The 18795-nt window shown below is 39.9% G+C and overlaps 1 protein-coding gene across 1 annotated transcript; it reads left to right on the top strand.

Annotated features, from left to right (window-relative positions):
• The first annotated feature begins 880 nt into the window (after positions 1 to 880).
• TGM6 (transglutaminase 6) lies at positions 881 to 18183 on the top strand. The gene is made up of 13 exons (XM_050907629.1): positions 881 to 887; positions 3664 to 3954; positions 4794 to 5033; positions 5553 to 5671; positions 6870 to 6998; positions 8257 to 8434; positions 9273 to 9408; positions 10455 to 10558; positions 12524 to 12766; positions 13438 to 13782; positions 14781 to 14938; positions 16659 to 16792; positions 18030 to 18183. The coding sequence occupies exons 1-13, from the start codon at positions 881 to 883 to the stop codon at positions 18181 to 18183; spliced, it is 2238 nt and encodes a 745-aa protein (XP_050763586.1).
• The last annotated feature ends 612 nt before the right edge of the window (positions 18184 to 18795 follow it).

Raw genomic sequence — 18795 nt, 5'->3', positions numbered from 1 at the left:
CAACTCAAGATGCCATGCCAAACAGCTACAGAGAAACTATGTACATGTATTACAAACACCAAACTATAAAGAAAAGTTAATAAAAGCAGAGGCAGCCATTAAACACTCCTCTGTACTTCATAGAAATCCCTGATGCACAGGTGACTGCCTAACAATGCCCTCTCAGTGGGACATATTGCTTCTTATATAAGAAATGCGTATTATAGGTAATCATGTCAGGAACAGATAATGAGAATGTCACAACTCTGTATGCTTCCAAGAAAGAATGAATTATATGCAGTTATGCGAAACATCTTCAGGCAGACCTGCCTTTAAAAAAAAGTGGTTTATGCTATGCAAAGTCATGACACTACTGAGCAACAGTAACACTAATATTACAAATCTACTTAGATCACTCCATGTCCCATATATCCATGTTGTATGATATGTATATTTGTCTATACCTGCCCTCTGTACATACAGTCTCTAAACTGACACAAACCAAACCATCCAAAATTAAGTTCCTTCTGTCTACTTAAGACTACATTTCCTTCATTAGGTACAGTTTGGGATGTTTTCCTCTCTTAGTAGTTAAGACACCAGGATACTGTTTATCACCTTTCCACAGCCATTCACCAGTTTTAAGTAAGCATAATTAGATTCAAGATTGTGCAATTAAAGCAGTCATAAGTAGATGCTTACGTAGGACATTACTACAAAATCAGTAACTAGCAACCACAGGTCACACCCAGCTTGTATAAACTCTAGCTTATGTAGTGAAGTCAAGAGTCCTAAGCCTTTCGTTACTTATGCTGGTGGAAGAGGATTCAGAACGTTCTTGCACCCTTTTGTATCCGTAACCTGAACTACACACAAGTGTGGAAAAGAAGAAAGAAACCTTATGGCAGGTAAGTTAAAAAACACCCTGATTGCTCCAGACATCACTCTTCCAATACAGATGAGTGACATTTGCTGAGGAAACAGGATAAATTACATCTAGTTGTTCTCTTGGCAATTTAGCCCTTTTTAGGTTAAATGCATTTATGGGTTATTCTACTAGAACTGATTTTCTTTTTTTTTTCTTAAATATCATGGGTCTTGAACATATTCTTTTTTCCTGTAACACAGAAAAATAGAGTAAGAAAATATTTTTCTATCAATCATATCCATTAACTACTCTATACAGTGCTTTTGCAGGCACCTAATCAACACTGTTGTCTAGTGATTTGGGCATCAAACTGCCACACAGAAGTCTCAGGCTCTAATCCCTCTCTGATATCGAATTGATGTCTGGTCTCAGACAGGTCAGTTGATGGCCTCTGGACTCCTATCTTCACCTCCCTACAGAGTGGCTATGTTAGCCTGTGTGCTGCTCTGTCAAAGTGCAGTCCCAGTATCTATGTATTATATTGCACTTGCTCTCACTCTCATGCTGACTGGAAAGATCTCTAGTTAGAAAGACGTGTCATATAATACACGTAGGGTCTATCTACAATTTAGCCTAAGGATTTTTTTCTGTTATAGCTTCAGCTTTCTGTCAGAGGCAACAAGAACCCTGTGTGCATAGTGATCAGCATTTTCAGCAGGGATCACCGATTCTGCAGACTTTTGCTTATAAGCATGCTCCCGACACTTACCCAAACAAATTTTTAGAAGTTTGTCCAATTGCACATTGACAGGATTATTGAAAATATGTTTTTCCAACAGAGAGATACTGAAAGCAGAAAAAGAAATTATAAGATTTAAATTGAAACTGTGAAGATCAAAACAAGGAGAAATTTGAAGCGCACATGGACAAAAGACTGCTATCAGGCTTTATTGTGCTCTTGCCCCACATATAAACCATTTTTTGCTGATCTCCTGCACATATTCACGAGAAATGCCTGTGTAACAGCGGACTTTACAAGGCAAACCAAACTATTAACGCAGTAAATTCTTAGAGCTAACCAATGTTCACCACTGCCTTCTTTATTTTTCCTACTTCTCCAGGTGTCCCCTCTTACTCTGTTGTACATCTTGTCTTTGCCTGTGACATTCCACTCTGAAAGTCTTAGCAGCACCGTTTAGGTCCTTAAACATCAGAGTCCCACTAGTATCAAACCCATGGCTCAGTTACTATTAAATCCTGTATGTGCTACATTTTTGCTTGCAGACATGCAAAATGCTCTTAGTTATCTGCATCACTGCACAACTAATGACACGCACGCTCCCTGCCCTGAAAAGCCTAGACGTTTAACTTGCACAGTTCAGGATACTCAGTGGTAGGACATACATGGGTGAAGTGTTGCAAGGCTAACTTCTTTTCAAACTCTGAGCCCAACTGCCCTTCAGAAGCACATTCTAATTCACTCTTAAATTAGAGGACTTGATGTTAGGAATGCTGTTTTCTGTAGGTCCTTTTCAATTAAACTTATTTAAGTCAGGAAAATAAAGTGATGATGCAAGCGAGAAGCTTTCTAGACATTTTACGTCATGTGACTCAAACATCACACTCCTATCAATGGAATTTTTTTTCCTCCAGGTGACATATCTGAAACAAGACCCTTCACTTAACTGAAAATACTCAAACATGTTTATGCTCACAGACTACAGGAAAGCAACGTGCTCCAGGCCCTTACTGCAGCCTCAGAACTGCATGTGCACATTCATGTTTCTTCCGAAAAGCTGAAAAATGAGTATAATTATGACTACATCAAGACTTCACAGAATATAATTCTGTACTGCAAACACAGCAGAAAACTCAAATCCCACCCTCTGTATTTCTATAGTAGAACCCTATGGATTCCCTTAGATAGGAACCTCATTCCAAGTGACTCAAGGTGGTGCTAAACCAAGTCCTGTATCTTAGTTCAGTGAAATGATGGAAGTGTTGCTTACAGCACCATTAGTCTGCAAAGGGTTAACAGGCTCCAGTCATGGCAGGAAAATTTCTTGAAGTGAAATTCCTCTGGAATATCATACTGGGGAAGGGCACTTCTCAAACACGTGTTCATAGAAGGATATGTATTTTTTCTCTCCTTTGTTTTTGTTTGTTTGTTTGTTGGGGTTTTGTTGGGTTTTTTAATTGATCGAGGAACAAGAAAGGTTGAAAGCTTTTGTAATCTGTGCTTCAGTGTCCCATTTTCAATAGTGGGCAACCTATCATGATACAACAGAGCAACCCATAGCACAGCCTCAAGATACACGACTCCTAATCCTATCATCTGTCCTCTGCTGGTTATCTTTTTCCAACAGAGTGTGAAATAACACCCAGCTTCAAGCAACAAGACTGTAAATTAACTGAGATACAAGATAAGCGAGAAGATAATATGCAAGTTTGACAATGAAGATACTAGCCTTCTCTCCATCATCTGTCATACAGGTTTCCAGGATCAGGCATGCACTTGCTCATGAGAGTTTTAATACTTCTTTCTGTACATCTGTAAAGCATTCTGGGAACTAGAGATCCCCACAGAAAAAGAGCAGGAACATGGTGGAATAGAACAGTCTCTTCAAAACTTTAACAAAGTCTTATCTAAATACAATAGGTTTTTGACTTTTTTTTTAATCAAAGATGAATTCTCTGAATGGGTGTTTTTTCTGTCCCTGAAAGATGCCTGCAGAAAAGATATTTTAGCTGTTCCTCTAAGTTGTTGTTTATTTTGCAATTTTTAATAATGACAGTGGATTTTTCTGTTTTCCTAGAGCATGTAACTCCAGCTATATATAAATATAATAAAATTACTACATTAGACAAGCTGAAAAGATGTACAAGTTTGAAGGAACAATGTTTTTTTATTAACTTGCTTTGTGTCTTTCTAGCCCTGAAAATAGCAAATGTTAATTGGCAATTCAAACTAAATAAAGCTGCACACCACACCTCTGATTACAGCAGCACAGAAGCAATCTTGAGGAGAGGACAGGCCTTCAACATCACTCTGAACCTCCAAACAACGGTACAATCTGGGGACAACTTCACCTTTATTGCAAGTACAGGTAATTTCCCTATGGCACTCACCTCACATCCAAGTCACTCCAGCTCCAAAACACTAGCGCATTACAGTTCTCTGTGGTCCGTTCCTGAATCGTTAAGCTTTGTCCCATATCATTCAGGATTCATTGTCCTTTTAGGCTTAGAAGCTCTCATTTTAAAGTTCAATCTGTACCTTAAGGCAATAGACGGTTAAGGTAATAATTAATAGAAAGGTAGGAGCCATCCTCATTCTAAAACTAAGCCTATATCTCTGCTTCTAAGGACCTACCTGCACTACTGCAAGTCATCTTCATTCTGTGGCCCCCAAACATTTTGCAACTCTTCCTCTCACAGACCATCATCCCCCATTTATTGCCTCTCCTGACTCTCTGCTTCACCTGTTTAAATTTCCCTTGATTAACTTCATGTGTTCCCTATTACTAGAACAGTCTACATGACCCCATTCATAGGACTCCTATCTGCATCTTCCCAAAAGGCTTCTCCAAAAAATTCTCCAGGCAGCTACTAATTCTTAATGAAATGTGTGTATTAAAATGCCCATCCTGCCTACGTATTTTTGAACTGTCAGGTTTTTCAGGACAACAGGCTTGCCTCCTCACTTGTCCAGAATTATTACAGGTGTACTCGCCTTTACTGGGTCATGCACATAACACAGAGGGCTGCATAGTATGATTCTATGGATCGGAGCGCAGCTAGTTTACATGGAATAAGCATTTGATCTGATAAGCCACAATCTTTCAATGTAGTCATTAAAAAAAATACGGAATTGAGATCATCACTGACCCCAAGTTTGTCACCCACAGCTGTCATTCAGAATTGCTGTCCCTGTTCCCTCTGGCAGGACCATCTCCAGCAGAATCACAGCAGACCAAGGCCATATTTAACCTTTCTGAGGAGGGTCCCAGTGGCTGGAGTGCAACCCAAGAGCCCAGTGAGCCTGGCTGCATGAACTTCACAATACTCAGCCCAGCCAATGCTGTCATCGGACGATACAAACTCAAACTCCAGATTGTTTGTGGGAACAAGGTCTCTTCAATGCTCCTGGGCCAGTTTGTGCTACTCTTCAATCCTTGGTGTCCAAGTATGTTTGGATGTATCATGTCCTTCAAATAACTCATTGTCTCAGTCAGGAAATCTAGGTGTCACAGTAAAGCATGTACCTGACAGTCACAGCTACAGAAAGATTTTTTTTTTACTCAACATCAAGGATCAAGTTTTTGCCCCTTCTCCAGTGCTGCAATGCATCAAAGATCCAGCCTCTTGCTTGTAGAATAAGAAATCAGAGGCAGGAAATATTCCAAATGTGTATTCTATAATTTTTTTTCCCTCTGATACTTGTGTTCAGTTGCAAACCAAGCAATATCTACCAGTAAGACACATACTGAGATTAGTGAAGGGACAAAAGCATATTCAGTTCCCCTCAAAGGAACTTCATGCTTATTTTATTCACTCTCTAAACGATTACAGAGGTATAGCAGGGAGTCCTAAGCCTCAATGAACAGGCAGCCTGACCTGTTCCCTAGAACTCCCCTTGAAGTGAGATTTTCAGTTACAGCAAAACAACTTTCCTTTCAGCCAGCATGTCTCATTCTGCTTCTAGACGATGATGTCTATATGGCTAATGAAAAGGAGCGACGGGAGTATGTCCTGAATGATAGCGGAATCATATTTCAGGGACTGGAAAAATATATTCAACAAGAAGCTTGGAACTATGGACAGGTAAACAGCATCACCTATTCCAGAACTTTGAAAATAAGCACAGTGGGTAAACAGGCTCTTGAGGAGAGAGAATCATTATCTCATAGTATAAGAGTTCAGTATTCCTCTCTCACTTATGATTTGCTTGCAGATATGTGTCTCACTTATCAATACATTACAGCAGCATCAGGATCATTTCCCCTGTCTGGCATGTGCCAATACAGAAATAAAAGAAACAAAGCACAATTTTAGTTTTCTTTTGCCTATCACACAAACTGGCAAAATTCTACTTGTTTCTTGACCCTTGTAAAGGGCAAAGGAAGCCATTCCAGTATTAACCTCTAGGTATTGCGAGGCTAGTATATCTAAATATTTACACAGTTGGTTCAGTAATGGTGCAGAAGACACTGAAAGGATATCCCAAATCTACTCAACTGAAACAACTCAAGTTGGAATTTTTGGAAACCAGTTTGGCCTTCTAAGCATAACTGCTACAAATACAGTCATAACTACAGCGCATTGGTAGTCACATAGCTATCCTGCAACTTGTTGGGCCAGTCAAAACCATTCCTGACCACTTCATGCCTTACAACTGCACCAGCAGTTGCACAGACAGCATTTCTATTAATCCTCCTGGTCACTGTGGCTACTTTTACACTAACAAATGAAGTAAGGCCAGATCTGCTTTCTGTCTCAGAGGTCAAGTGGCATCCTTGCCTGACCACATCCATACAGCATAGCACTTTGGCATTCTCTGGGCCCAACACAGTGTCTCTGTGATCCTAATCCACAATAATTATTTTTGTGGGTTTCTTTCAGTTCAGATCATCTGATAAAAGGTGAAGGCAGCCCATCAGAGTGAAGCTTTCATAACAGAAGGGTACCTGTGGGGGCATGACAGGATGTGGGAGGGTGTGAAGCCTGCTGAGCCAGACCTGGAGTGGTCTTGTCCATTCCACCAGGCCACGTAATGTCTTCGTGAATGCTAGTAGCTATGGCCCCAAACCATGCTCATAAACGTGCTGTCTTTAAAATACTATGGAGAGTCAGCAGCCTAGTGCTTATGCTTTCTCCTTGGCCCTATTTTCTTTAACAGCACAGAAAATGCTTATATTACCAACATCATCCTATTGTGCTAGGAGAAGGAAAATAGGTGGGGAGTTTATCCTTGGGTTTATTTATGAAATTAGCCTTTAATATATTGCTTGCTTGATTTCAGTTTGAAGAGGATATCCTTGATATCTCTCTGGCTATACTGGATCGAAGTCTGAACCACCGCCAAGATCCAGCTGTTGATGTATCCAACCGAAACAATCCTGTCTATGTGAGCAGGGTTATCAGTGCTATGGTAAAGCGATCAATTAGTTACAGCTGTACAATGCACCTACTATCAAAAACCCCAATACTTTATTGTGAATGCCTCAATGTTTTATAGGAGTAGCTAACTTTTCTGCAAACTATAGCTACAGAAGAGGTAAAATGGAGATCTATTCTCAAGGAAAAATACCCCGAAAGTTTAATTTACCTCCTTCCCAAAAGTTTGCTCATAACTGAAGGAATGTTTCCAAGAACTTTTGGGGAACGTTGAATCTCAGATGTATTTTCCTAACAGATTTTCAGTTCATTAGATCTTTTCACTAATTTGGAAAGCCTGTGTCCATGCTGAAATCATTTGCTAAGTTTTTCAAACACCAAGAGAAGCATGAAATATTTTGGAAAACCAGTGTTGGTACGGCAGCATTTAATGTGTGTATTTGGTATTCTTCACTTAAGGGGGATTCGTTCAGTGAGGCCTGTATGCATTTCCTTCAACAAATAGGTACATCTTCTCAACACCCTCCCATCCTCACAAACATATAAATGCAAAATTAGGCAACTGAAAAGTTTTCCATTTTATAAATAATACATGCCTTACCACATTCCTTATCTGAGATTCCTCCTTTATAGCTGTGATCCTTTTCACCTTTTTGGACAGCACTCACTGTAGGCAATTTCAGCTTCAACATGAAGTAAGTAACTCTACTTAGATGTACAAAATTACTAAAAGTATGAATACTTAAGGAAAAAAAAATCATTAAAGAAGAACTTACTGTTTTCTGTACAACCATACATGACACTTAAACAAGCCTCTAAAATGGATGTGCACAAATATATGCAAGCACATCTAACAAGTCTGAGCAAGCTATAGGTACTATATGGACATTTGCAACAAATGCACATTCAGAGAAAATATGTACTTCTTGAGGCTTCCATATAAATCACTTGAGAATGTGAACCAATACCGATTACACAGTGTAACAGTATAATGACATACAAGGAGGTGAAATTAATCAATGAAACAGAGAAAATTTAAATAGGCTGGCAGTCAGTACATTTGGGAACATTTGTACTGAAAAACAAGGCAGTTTTGAATCATCAGACTCTACAATCTGATCTGGGTTTGATCCAATTGTTGCACTTGAGCAGACAAAATTCTAAGATTCAAATACTATGTCTCACCACTCAGCCAATGAGAACAGTGGTACAAACAGGGTCATTTCTGCCTATTTTCCTCTCTCCCTTTTTCTTGAAATATTTTAATTCTCTCATGACAAGGACTCTTCCAGGTTAACAGCAATGATGAAAAAGGAGTAGTGGAAGGGAAGTGGAATGGAAAGTACTGCTCAGGAACCAACCCCTTGCAGTGGAGTGGAAGTGTGACCATCCTTCGAAAGTGGTACAGGGGGAGATACAAACCTGTCCGGTATGGCCAGTGCTGGGTCTTTGCAGGAGTAATGTGCACAGGTATACATGAAGGGATGAAGAACGCTATCAGAAAGGAAGCTTACTAGAATTTCTGTAGTTTTAACTTTGTGACGTTATTGTTGAAACTGTTTCAGCTTTGACAGAGAGCGCGAAGAACCTATGCTCCCCATGCATGAAGGGTTATTTTCTTCTATTTTAAACAGACATGGGTTGTAATACTGCACCGCAGTTTTGTGAGCCATCAAACAAAATGCAAAGGAGTTTGCCAGGTTGGCTGGTGAAAAGAGCAAGGTTTCCTGTTTCAAAGCTAGGATTCAAAGAAAACCAGTGCTCTTTTAAGTCTGTCTCCTCACAATCCCAGTTTTCCACTGTTGTGTCTTACCTACTGGTGACACAAAACCAAATCACAGTTCTGAGGACCTGCAAGTCGGGAAAAGCATTTCATCCTAGCAGTTTCCATTCAGAGCTGCTCTGAGAGACAAGAGTCACTCTGGGGAAAATACAAAGGAAAACTAATGCAACTGAGAGGTATGCCTCAGAGAGGAAGAGGAAAAAGAAGCAGGTAACAGAGAAACAAACACAGGGAGAAAATGGGAGAGAGAAAAGGATGAAGAATGAAAGATCAAAATAAATGGGTGAATCTAACTCTTCTTAAAAAGAACATGGGAGCTAAGAATGTGATGTGAGTGGAACTGTCTTCTAAGCAATTGTGCACAATGACTGTGACTTGCATCATATCTGAGAGGGAAGTTTCTGAGGGTTTGTTTCCCCACTGAAAACATACACACTAGACTGCTTTGCCAAGAAAAACAGAAAAATACTTTCTAAATGTCTGTAAAATAGGTTTACAGCACTTTTATGGTATTCTATATTGCAGTTCTGAGATCCTTGGGAATACCTACTCGTGTTATTACAAACTTCAACTCTGCCCATGACAGGAATATAAATCTGAGTATTGATAAGTACATTGACATTTCCGGAAGGACCCTGCACTTGACTGAAGACAGTGTGTGGTAAATACAATTTTTTTCTTAATATTTCTTCCATTATATTCTCCTCTAACTAAAAGATCTAGAATCATGCTCCTGAAAAACCACCCCAACCTCATGCTCCCAGTGATATAAAATCCCATACCAAAGAATCAACGGAGTGTTCAGAAATGCAATATGTAGTCAGTTTCATCATTCTGAAGAATTAACAGAGGAGATACTTTGTACCATTGCTATTCAACATATACTTTGAAAATATAACTGCTAATTTTCTCTACTGTATGAAAGTTTAAATTTTTCCAAAAGAAGTTGAAGAGTGATTAACCTCTTGCCCAAAAATTGTATCAGCTTGTCCCTTGATTCCTAGAGCAGAGCACTCTCAGAAGCCCGTAAGTTTTAGACCCAGCTCCTGTGCTACACACTGTTGATTGTCTCAGTCTTTCATGATTACCATTATACATCCCTTGCACAATACTGAGAGGTTACTAAAGTAAAGGTAATAATGTTTAATGCAGCTGAGAAGAATTCCATCCCATCCCTTAGGAAGAACATGCTGTTTCTTTCACCTCAGAGAAGCTGTTAAAAATTATGCTTTTGACAAACCAGTGCACAGAAACTATCACAGTGCACATGTGTGTTGTACTGCATGCATCAGTGTTTCAGTCACCAAGCACCCTATACCATGTGGACTGAATGGGACAAGGGTGAGATGAAGTAGAAAGCAACTGTGAATTAAATACCAACAGATAGCAATGTGTGCAGGAGACCTTTGGCTGTACAGTATGTTGTTCTGGAATGTCCAGAATTGAATACTTGACTCTGCAATGAACTATTTTCCTTTTAACATTTTTTTTTCATAACATCCCAACATTTCTCAGAGATCTGAACACAAAAATCTGGCAAAGAAGGGGAAAGAGGTACTCAAGAAAGGAGTCAGCAGCTGGTCTCTCCACAGAGTTTTCATTCACTTGACTAGGGTTATTTCTTGCATTGCACCAGAAATTTATCAAATCTTTCAATATAAAATTAATTGTACGAATCAGGGATTCCTTATTCTACCATCCTTACAGGAATTTCCATGTCTGGAATGAAAGCTGGTTCATTAGAAGAGATCTTGGCTCTTTTTATGATGGATGGCAGGTTCTGGATGCAACACCCCAGGAAAGAAGCAAAGGTAACACTGTTGTAAATATAAAAAGCTGTAGATATTGTTACTCCTAAAGATTGCTACTGAAATTTCAGGACAACTCTCTTCTATCTACTCCGTGTAGATGTAGCATTAATTCAGGTGCACAAGAAAAGCAATACCCACAACAATCTCCAGTACGTTGCTTTTCTGTCAGCCTCTGGATTGCCTACCAGCATGCAAATTCTTACTTTTTTGATCTTCTGCCTCCACAAAAGCCAGCACATCTTAAGTCCACTTATCTCACCCTTGCTTGTCTTAGCTTCTAACATTACACAGATTCATAAAACGACACAGAATAGCTAAGGTTGGAAGGGACCTTTAGGGTTTGTTTACTCCAACCCTCTGCTCAGCACAGGGTCAACTAGAACAGATTTCTCAGGACCATGTCCAGTTGGGTTTTGAATATTTCATAGGATGGAGACTCCACTGGCCAAACTGTTGCAGAGTTTGACCACCCTCACAGAAAAAGTTTTTTTCTTATGTTTAAATGGAATTTTCTGTTTCAATTTGTGCCCACTGCCACTTGTCCTTTCACTGGATATCACTGAGGAGAGTCTGATTCTGTCCTCTTTACACCCACCCATCAGGTATTTATATACACATTGATAAGATTGATGTGAGCCTTCCCTTCTCCAGGTTGAACAGTCCCAGTTCTCATCCCTTAGTCATTTTTGTGGCCCTTTGCAGGACTTGCTCCCACATGTCCATATCTTTCTTGTACAAAGAGCCCATAACTGGACACAGCACTCCAGATGTGGTCTCACCAGTGCTGAGCAGAAGGAAGGGATCATGTCCCTTGACCTGCTGGCAATGGTCTTCCTTATGCAGCCCTGGATGCTGTTGGCCTTCCTTGCTGCAAGGTCACATTGCTGGCATTAGACACATTTGCTGGCTTGCACTGGACAGAGTTAGCAGCAAAACAAATTAAAACCCCTTTTAGTAAGATACTAAGTAAACATTTTAGAGCTTATAGTCACAAGATTGAACCAAAGAGTTTACAACAGAAAACAGAATTTGCCCCATGACTCTACCCTATATTTTACAGGACACGCTGGAATGGGTAGGAAGATACTTCATATGATGTCCCCATAGCATGCAACAACACGGCATATATGTACAAAGCTACATGAAAGAAGCCCCAAACTGTTCTCTGGTTCTAAAACCAAGTGACATAGAATGGCTTTTGTTCACAGCACTGAACTTCCCCTCCCAGACCAAAATAATAGCACAGCCTGCTGGGAACAAACCCCGGTCTGTCCCATTCCCTGAATTCTTCAGAGCCACTGTCTGAAAGATCGCTCATTGACAAGGGGGAAAAAAATCCACGCTAAGAAGCTTGCTAGCAAGTAAACAGTGTGGGTGACCAATGGCCAGCACGTGGGTTCACACTTTGGCTCTGGTTTTATTTACTAATACAGACACAACTTCCTTGATCTAGTTTGATGACCTCTGTCAAAAGATTAATTTATTTGGCCGTTTAAAACCCATCAAACTCCAGATAAACTGCTTCTCATTCCCCACTACTAAGTTTACCAAATTTAGCTTCCTGGTTCTTCTCGATGCACATACAGCATTGATGACTCACATCTCATAAGTCTGACTGTACTTCTGACTCAGCTCCCATCCTCTCCTCTCCTTTCACTAGACAGCTTAGCATACAGCCTTGCAAGCTCTGGAGGGTTAGAACATTTCACATAGCACACATCATAAGAAGTGTTAGCTCTCCCTACAGCTTATTAGCCTTACAACCTCCTCTGTGCTCCTACCTTTTGATAGAAAATGCATGTGGAATCTCTGGACATGCTGTTACCATAATGCACAGATGTAGAAACAATGCACTTTACCCAAACATGTCTTTGGAGTGACTACCTCTCCCTCTTGCTGTCAGCATGAGGATTTGTGTTCTTTCGCAATAGGCAGCCTTTTAACTTCTCCCTCTCTCTAAAACAGGCATATATCAGTGTGGTCCTGCCTCCACCAGAGCCATTAAGGAAGGGGATGTGAACCTGGATTATGACAGCTCATTTGTGTTTGCAGCAGTGAATGCTGACTATGTTACTTGGATTCACTATAGCAACAAAAGAAAAGAGAGAATTTATTCTGATACTAGGAAGATTGGAAAATTTATCAGCACCAAAGCAGTGGGTACCAACTCCCGTGTGGATATCACTGCTAATTACAAATATCCAGAAGGTAAATTCTTTATTACAGTTGTCTTGCCACTGATGGTCAGAAGTGAAAAGAATTCAGCCCTTTGTTGGGTCGAGCACTGACTTCTTTACTTCTTCTGGAGCAAAGTAATTGTGAATTTTCAAAGTCTCAGGGCTCATTGTCAGCTGATAGTGATTCAATATGGCCTTTGTGGCCCTTGATGAAATACTAATGTATTCAATACAAAGTCAAAGCTACTTCTGTAAAACATTCTGTCCCAGCTGTTCTGATCAGCTGGTGAGAATACTTCTGTTATGACATGCAGCAATAGCCATTCTGAAGAGTTGTTTGGAGAGAGTTTCTGCAAAAGGATTTTTTCACTCTTCTTAATTTCAGAGCAGATGGCAATTGCCCCATCTTATGCAGAACTGAGCTCTCCCGGAGTTATTTTTCTACTGCTCACAGCTTCTAAGAGGTGCCCATGAACAGCCAGCTAAAGCTGACAGGCAGGTTTTACTTTCCAGCCTTCATGGCCATGTATATTCATTTGCTTTTGTGTCAAAATTAGCGTTTAGGTTAGACCTCAATTTCTCCTCTTGTGTATCTTTGCCCTCCTCAGCTTTCCTAAACTGTATTTACTGAGAGCAATTATGGCTCCATTACACTATATCCAGCATGCATGAGATCTCTGACCATGTTATCTTTCAAAGCAGGATCCTTGAAAGAAAGGCAGGTGTATAAAAAAGCACTGAAGCTGCTTGGTGTGAGAAGCACTGGAAAAAGAACCAAAATTACAAGACCTAGAAGACCATCTTCAGTAGCATGGAGACAAAATATGACACAGCCTGCACAAAAACCCAGTATCTCAGGGAAACTGATCCTTGATGCATCTCCTGTAATTGGCCAGGATATCCTCCTTACCTTGGCACTCAGGAACTTGATCTCAGACTTCAAGACCATAAAGGTTAAACTGAGGGCTTCAGCCATTCTCTACACAAGAAAACCAAAGGCAGAGATTTTGCAGCTGTCTAGGTCTGTTAAACTTGGATCTGAAGAAGGTAATTTTAATTTTATTACAGCTTAGGACAAGACATAGTTTTGGTTTGTGGCCAAATCACATAGAAATAATGAATGGCTCAAGAAGTGCATGACCTGCAAATGGCTGCAGGTTAAGGCTATTCAGGGGAAGAGAAAGATATATATTTGCCCTGTCTTAAGCATTTGCTTTTGGGCACTGTCAGAAAGGATACTGAGCTGGGTGACCTTTTGTCTGACCCAGCACAGGCACTATTAGTTCTACATTATGACCTTTTTTGCTACGAGAGAACAACTAAGAGACACACACCGGAGACTACTCAGCTACCAGTTCCCCATAAGCAAAGTATAAAGACAGATTAAAGGGGGAAACATAAGCCTACGTCTTTTGCAGCAGTAGGACAATAACTACAGACTGCAGTAAGAGCTACACTACCTGCAGATAGTGGTCTTTGCCCTGCTTTTATAGGGACAGTGCTGAAAAATGAGACGTGTAGCACAGATGAATGTAACTACCCTCTCAAGCTACTACATAACACATTATAACTCTTTCCACCATTCCAGCAGTAGATGAACATTTTTTCTCAATGTACTGAGATCCATTGCCTTCCTCACTGGCACAGAGACTCTGACTGTGCACCTTCTTTAAGGCAGAGGCTGAACAGCTGCATCAGCAAGGGTATTTAAACCAACCCACATTTTCACTTCTGCCTTCTTTGCAAGGAAGGAGCATTAAATGCCCAGCTTCAGATAAATGGAAATACCACCAGCAGGGGTTGCCACATATATCCATCCTCAGAACTGTCCAGCTACCAAACTGTACCTGATCATTTAGTGTTGTGAATGTAAGTAGAAGTCACCTATGAGCATCATTCCTGTCCATTGGCTGTCAACACCCACAAATGGACAGCCCTAGGGTGACAGCATCCTTGCTCCTTAAAATACAGATATATTACAGATAGCTGGTACTTAGACACAGAAGAAAGAAGAGGGGGAAATTCTGTTTCTATTTCTATTCCAGTGAAAGAGATTTCATTCAAGATCTCCTATTCCCAGTACAAAAACTCTCTGATGGATGACAGGAAGATCCTAGTGACTGCTGTGTGTGAAACCAAACAGGGAGCCTCGCTTCTAGTGGAGAAGGACATTGTACTTCAGGATCCTTCTCTCACCATCAAGGTAAAAGCTAGTCCCCTTTGTGTCCCTAGAGAGACATGTTGAGAAGAAGCAACTAGAATCCTTGCTCCATCTACTCTTCATGGGAAGTGGTGTGGGAAGTGAAATCATGCCTGAGGGTGATTTGATCTTATTGCTCTAGTAATAGGCCGTATGACACAAGTGAAATGAAATACACTAAGGAAAAGCAAACCTTTCCAAGGCATAGCTGTGCTACGGTATTCTTGCCAGTGCTTGTTGACATGGCACTGATAAAGTTCTCAGTGTTACGAGGATTAGAAGGTAAGATTGTCTCCAGAGAGACAGACAGAGAGAAACAGAGAGAGACAGAGAGATCTAGTTGATATCTAGGCCTACACTTTTGTCAGGCAAGTCTGATCATTCTCTTCCAGTTTATTTAGGAAGCCTGATTTTTACCAAAGACGTCTTCACTGACTAGCTGATAATGGCTGGGGCTGTGAGGCTCGTTATTACTAATACTCAAGGAAGTTCTTTCACCTTATCAGGAAAAGTGGCACTTTTCACCTTCTGTAACATCTTCCCAAATGATTAATACTTAGAACTGGAGGCTTTTTTTTTCCATTTAAGACTGATTTCTGACAAATGCTGTACAATGGATAAAAAGCAATTCTTAGTCTACAGGAAAGACCACGCACTGTGTCTGCCCAGGGACAGTCCTGGGTTTGCACGGCCCATCACAGCCACATAAACTAGCTTAACTTGTTTTGGACAGTTCAGCACATTCACATGCTGTATCAGACATGGGATCAAATGCTATCTGCCTACTGTACTGTAAATAACATAGAGGGACTATGATAATTGCAGAGTCTTTCTGAGCCTCCAGACTAGATTAGCTATCCCAAACCGCTCTGTCAGTAGCATACAGGAAAAGCAAGGTTACACACAGGAATAAAAAGTTTGGATTTTTGTAGGTCTGGCAATTTCTGAATACCAAGTTCTAGTGAGACTGCAAAAAGCCTTCTGTGCTGTATCACGCAAATAACAGATTCAGCTTATACAGGGCAGGCACCTGAATTAAATTACTTCAATTCAGTGACGGAGTTTCAAGAAAGGTTTATGTTTCTGTTGATTGAAACTTCTGTATAAACATACAGTCAATAACAGAGAAATGCAATTGGGGTGCTGGACTTCTCCATTATGTTAATTAGTATTACATTATCTACAAAGATAACCAGATACACAAATTCCACTTTATCTCAGTCAAAATAAGGTAATGAATATGTTTACTTGCTACTTGGCATTCTATTTTTTTTTTGCCTGAGACGCCACAATTCACCTGTCTCACACCTCCAATGTTTTCTAATCCTAAACTTTTCATTTAGCCTAACTAAAGCTAATTTGACTTAAGCTGCCTACAGTAGTTAGTCATATATGCCAAGTTAATACTTGTATTCTCATTCTGTTCTCACTCTGATAAGTATCATATACTGTGTTATATACATAACACTATACACTGACCTAGTTAAAAAGTTAGGACTAAATGGTAGATTCTACAGTAGTTTGTCCTTTCTCAGCCACACAGGATGGCTGATTCAAGCCTGAACTCTAATGCTCAAAAATATGTACATGTATTCATTCCTGGCTCCTTCCTGTCCGGGAGAACCTAAGAGGGTAAGTGGTTTGCAATGGGAATGAAAAGAGAAAACCATGAGAAAGAAGTGAGACTAATGCCATGGCTGAGCAGAATGTTTTCTCTCTGTAGGTCCTTGGTCCGGCAGCGGTAGACAAGGCTGTTAATGTGCAGGTCACCTTTACCAACCCACTGTCTGAAGTGGTGACAGACTGTGTGCTGAGAGCAGAAGGTAGTGGCCTGCTCAAAGAGCAACTCAGAATCAAGTATGTAAATACTATCTGGCTAATAACGCATTCACTTTGGTGGGAAATCTGGAATAAAAGTGGGTTTTTTAAAAAGATTCTGTCAACCTCATGACTTTTGTTTGCACCAACCTTGGACAAAATACCATCATGTCAGTACTCTCCATATACTAGTTGAGTTTTTTACACCTCCTTTGCCAAGTTTTGAATTACAGAATGCTCAGGGAGTGGAGATATGGCCTGCTTTTAATGACAGTGTGTAACTCAGAGTGCTGTAGTTAGTGATTGAATTATATAAAGGGCAAAAATTTTAAAACTTTCTTTTTTTTGTAGTTTGCAAAAGGAAAACCAAACAATCCTTGAAGGATAAGAGAGAAAGTGACGATATCTTTTTTCCTTCAGATATTAAATTACTAAAGAGCCAAGACATACTGTAGTGAAATGTCTTAAAAATGTGTCCATTGACATCATACCAGTAAGAAATTGTTCTCCCATCTCCTCCATGGTTATTATTTTAAAAACATTTTTAGAAGTCTCCAAAATATTTATGCTGGGGGAATTAGCACCAAGAAACTGTGAGAGGAAAACAAAAAAAGATAGCAAAAGATGGATAATGATGTGAATCGCTAAGGCTTCATTTACACTGAATACAAAATTCAGGTCTAGATCCTGACCTTGAACCTTAACTTGCCTTACCAGCATTGGTATTGCTCAGCTTCATTACCTCCTCAGAGCAGAGAGGCCCTTTTCCCCCACTCTCTCTGTTTCCTGGTGCTACTATCAGTCTCCTTGTGTTGGACAGCCAAGAGTCATTTCTAACTATGGACATAAAATCAACACGTATTATATTTACCACACCAAAATACAGCATGAGCATATCTAGAGTACTATAAATGTTGTGAGTGTTGAGGGTAATACATACAGTTGGATTTGAGCTCTTCTAAAGATGACCTTTCTGATCATTCCTCAGGCGCTCAATACATTTTACCCTCATGATACAATTCCCTAATTCTCTATCACAGGTTGAGAACTGCAACTATTCCACCACATCCATTACAGCTTGATTAGTTCTTCAAGGATAGTCTTGTAGGGGCTGTGAACATGGAAGATTACGTCCACCTGTGCTAGGAGCATACAAACACAGCAGACACTTACTCTGACTCTGCCTTTCCATACGGTCTTAGATTTGGGGACTCTGAAGAATACATAGCAAGAATTTTTCAGCTGCTTGAACTTACAAATGTATTCTCTCTTTTAGTGTGGCAAGAATGGCCCCCATGGAGAGCTCAACAGTCCAATTTGAAATCATTCCCTACAAGAGTGGCATCAGGCAGCTTCAGGTGGACTTGGTTTGCATCCATTTTTCAGACATTAAGGGATTTGTGATGCTTGATGTGGCTCCTGCTTGGTGATACAACCTGTACATCAGTTCAGTTTTGTCTCTATGACACTGGGGCCATGTTCATCCATTATTATGACGGGGAGCACAGAAATGCAGACTACTCAGCCAAAATAAAGTGATGTAATATGAACAAAAATGAATAAAAAGGTACTATACACTATACTGTAAAGACAGTGTCATCTTTTTCATTCCCTAACCTGGTTTATGGGCCTTCATGAATAGAATTAGTAGTGGAAATCATTATATAATTTAACATGAAGGAGAGGATCAAGTGCGATGGTTTTCAGCATTAGAGCCTGTAGCAATGATAGCAGCTAGATTTCCAAGGAACACCATTTAAAATCACTGGTTTCATAAGCTTCATTGAATAGAATTTAATTCTATTCACTAAATATAAGTTTTATCCCATAATAGCCAAAGTACTATCCTAGTAGCTGACATAATTCAAATCTAGAATTAAATTTATCATTTCATCTAATTACCAGAAGGAAAATACAGCAATAAGATATGGCAGTGTTACAATAGAATTCTCTTCTTATGACTGGAAAAACAAGAAGCTATTCAATAAACAATACTCTTTAATTCACAGTTTCCCTGTTCAGATCATGATTTAATCATGTGA

Source organism: Gymnogyps californianus, chromosome 17 (assembly GCF_018139145.2).
Source record: "Gymnogyps californianus isolate 813 chromosome 17, ASM1813914v2, whole genome shotgun sequence".
Lineage (NCBI taxonomy): Eukaryota > Metazoa > Chordata > Aves > Accipitriformes > Cathartidae > Gymnogyps > Gymnogyps californianus.
Note: the sequence above shows the minus strand (reverse complement) of the source record. Positions and strands in the feature narration are given on the sequence as shown.

Coding starts and splice junctions, on each gene's coding strand:
- TGM6 (XM_050907629.1), top strand. Junction 3,955..4,793: donor CACCTTTATTGCAAGTACAG/GTAATTTCCCTA, acceptor TCCCTCTGGCAG/GACCATCTCCAGCAGAATCA. Junction 16,793..18,029: donor AAAGAGCAACTCAGAATCAA/GTATGTAAATAC, acceptor TCTCTCTTTTAG/TGTGGCAAGAATGGCCCCCA.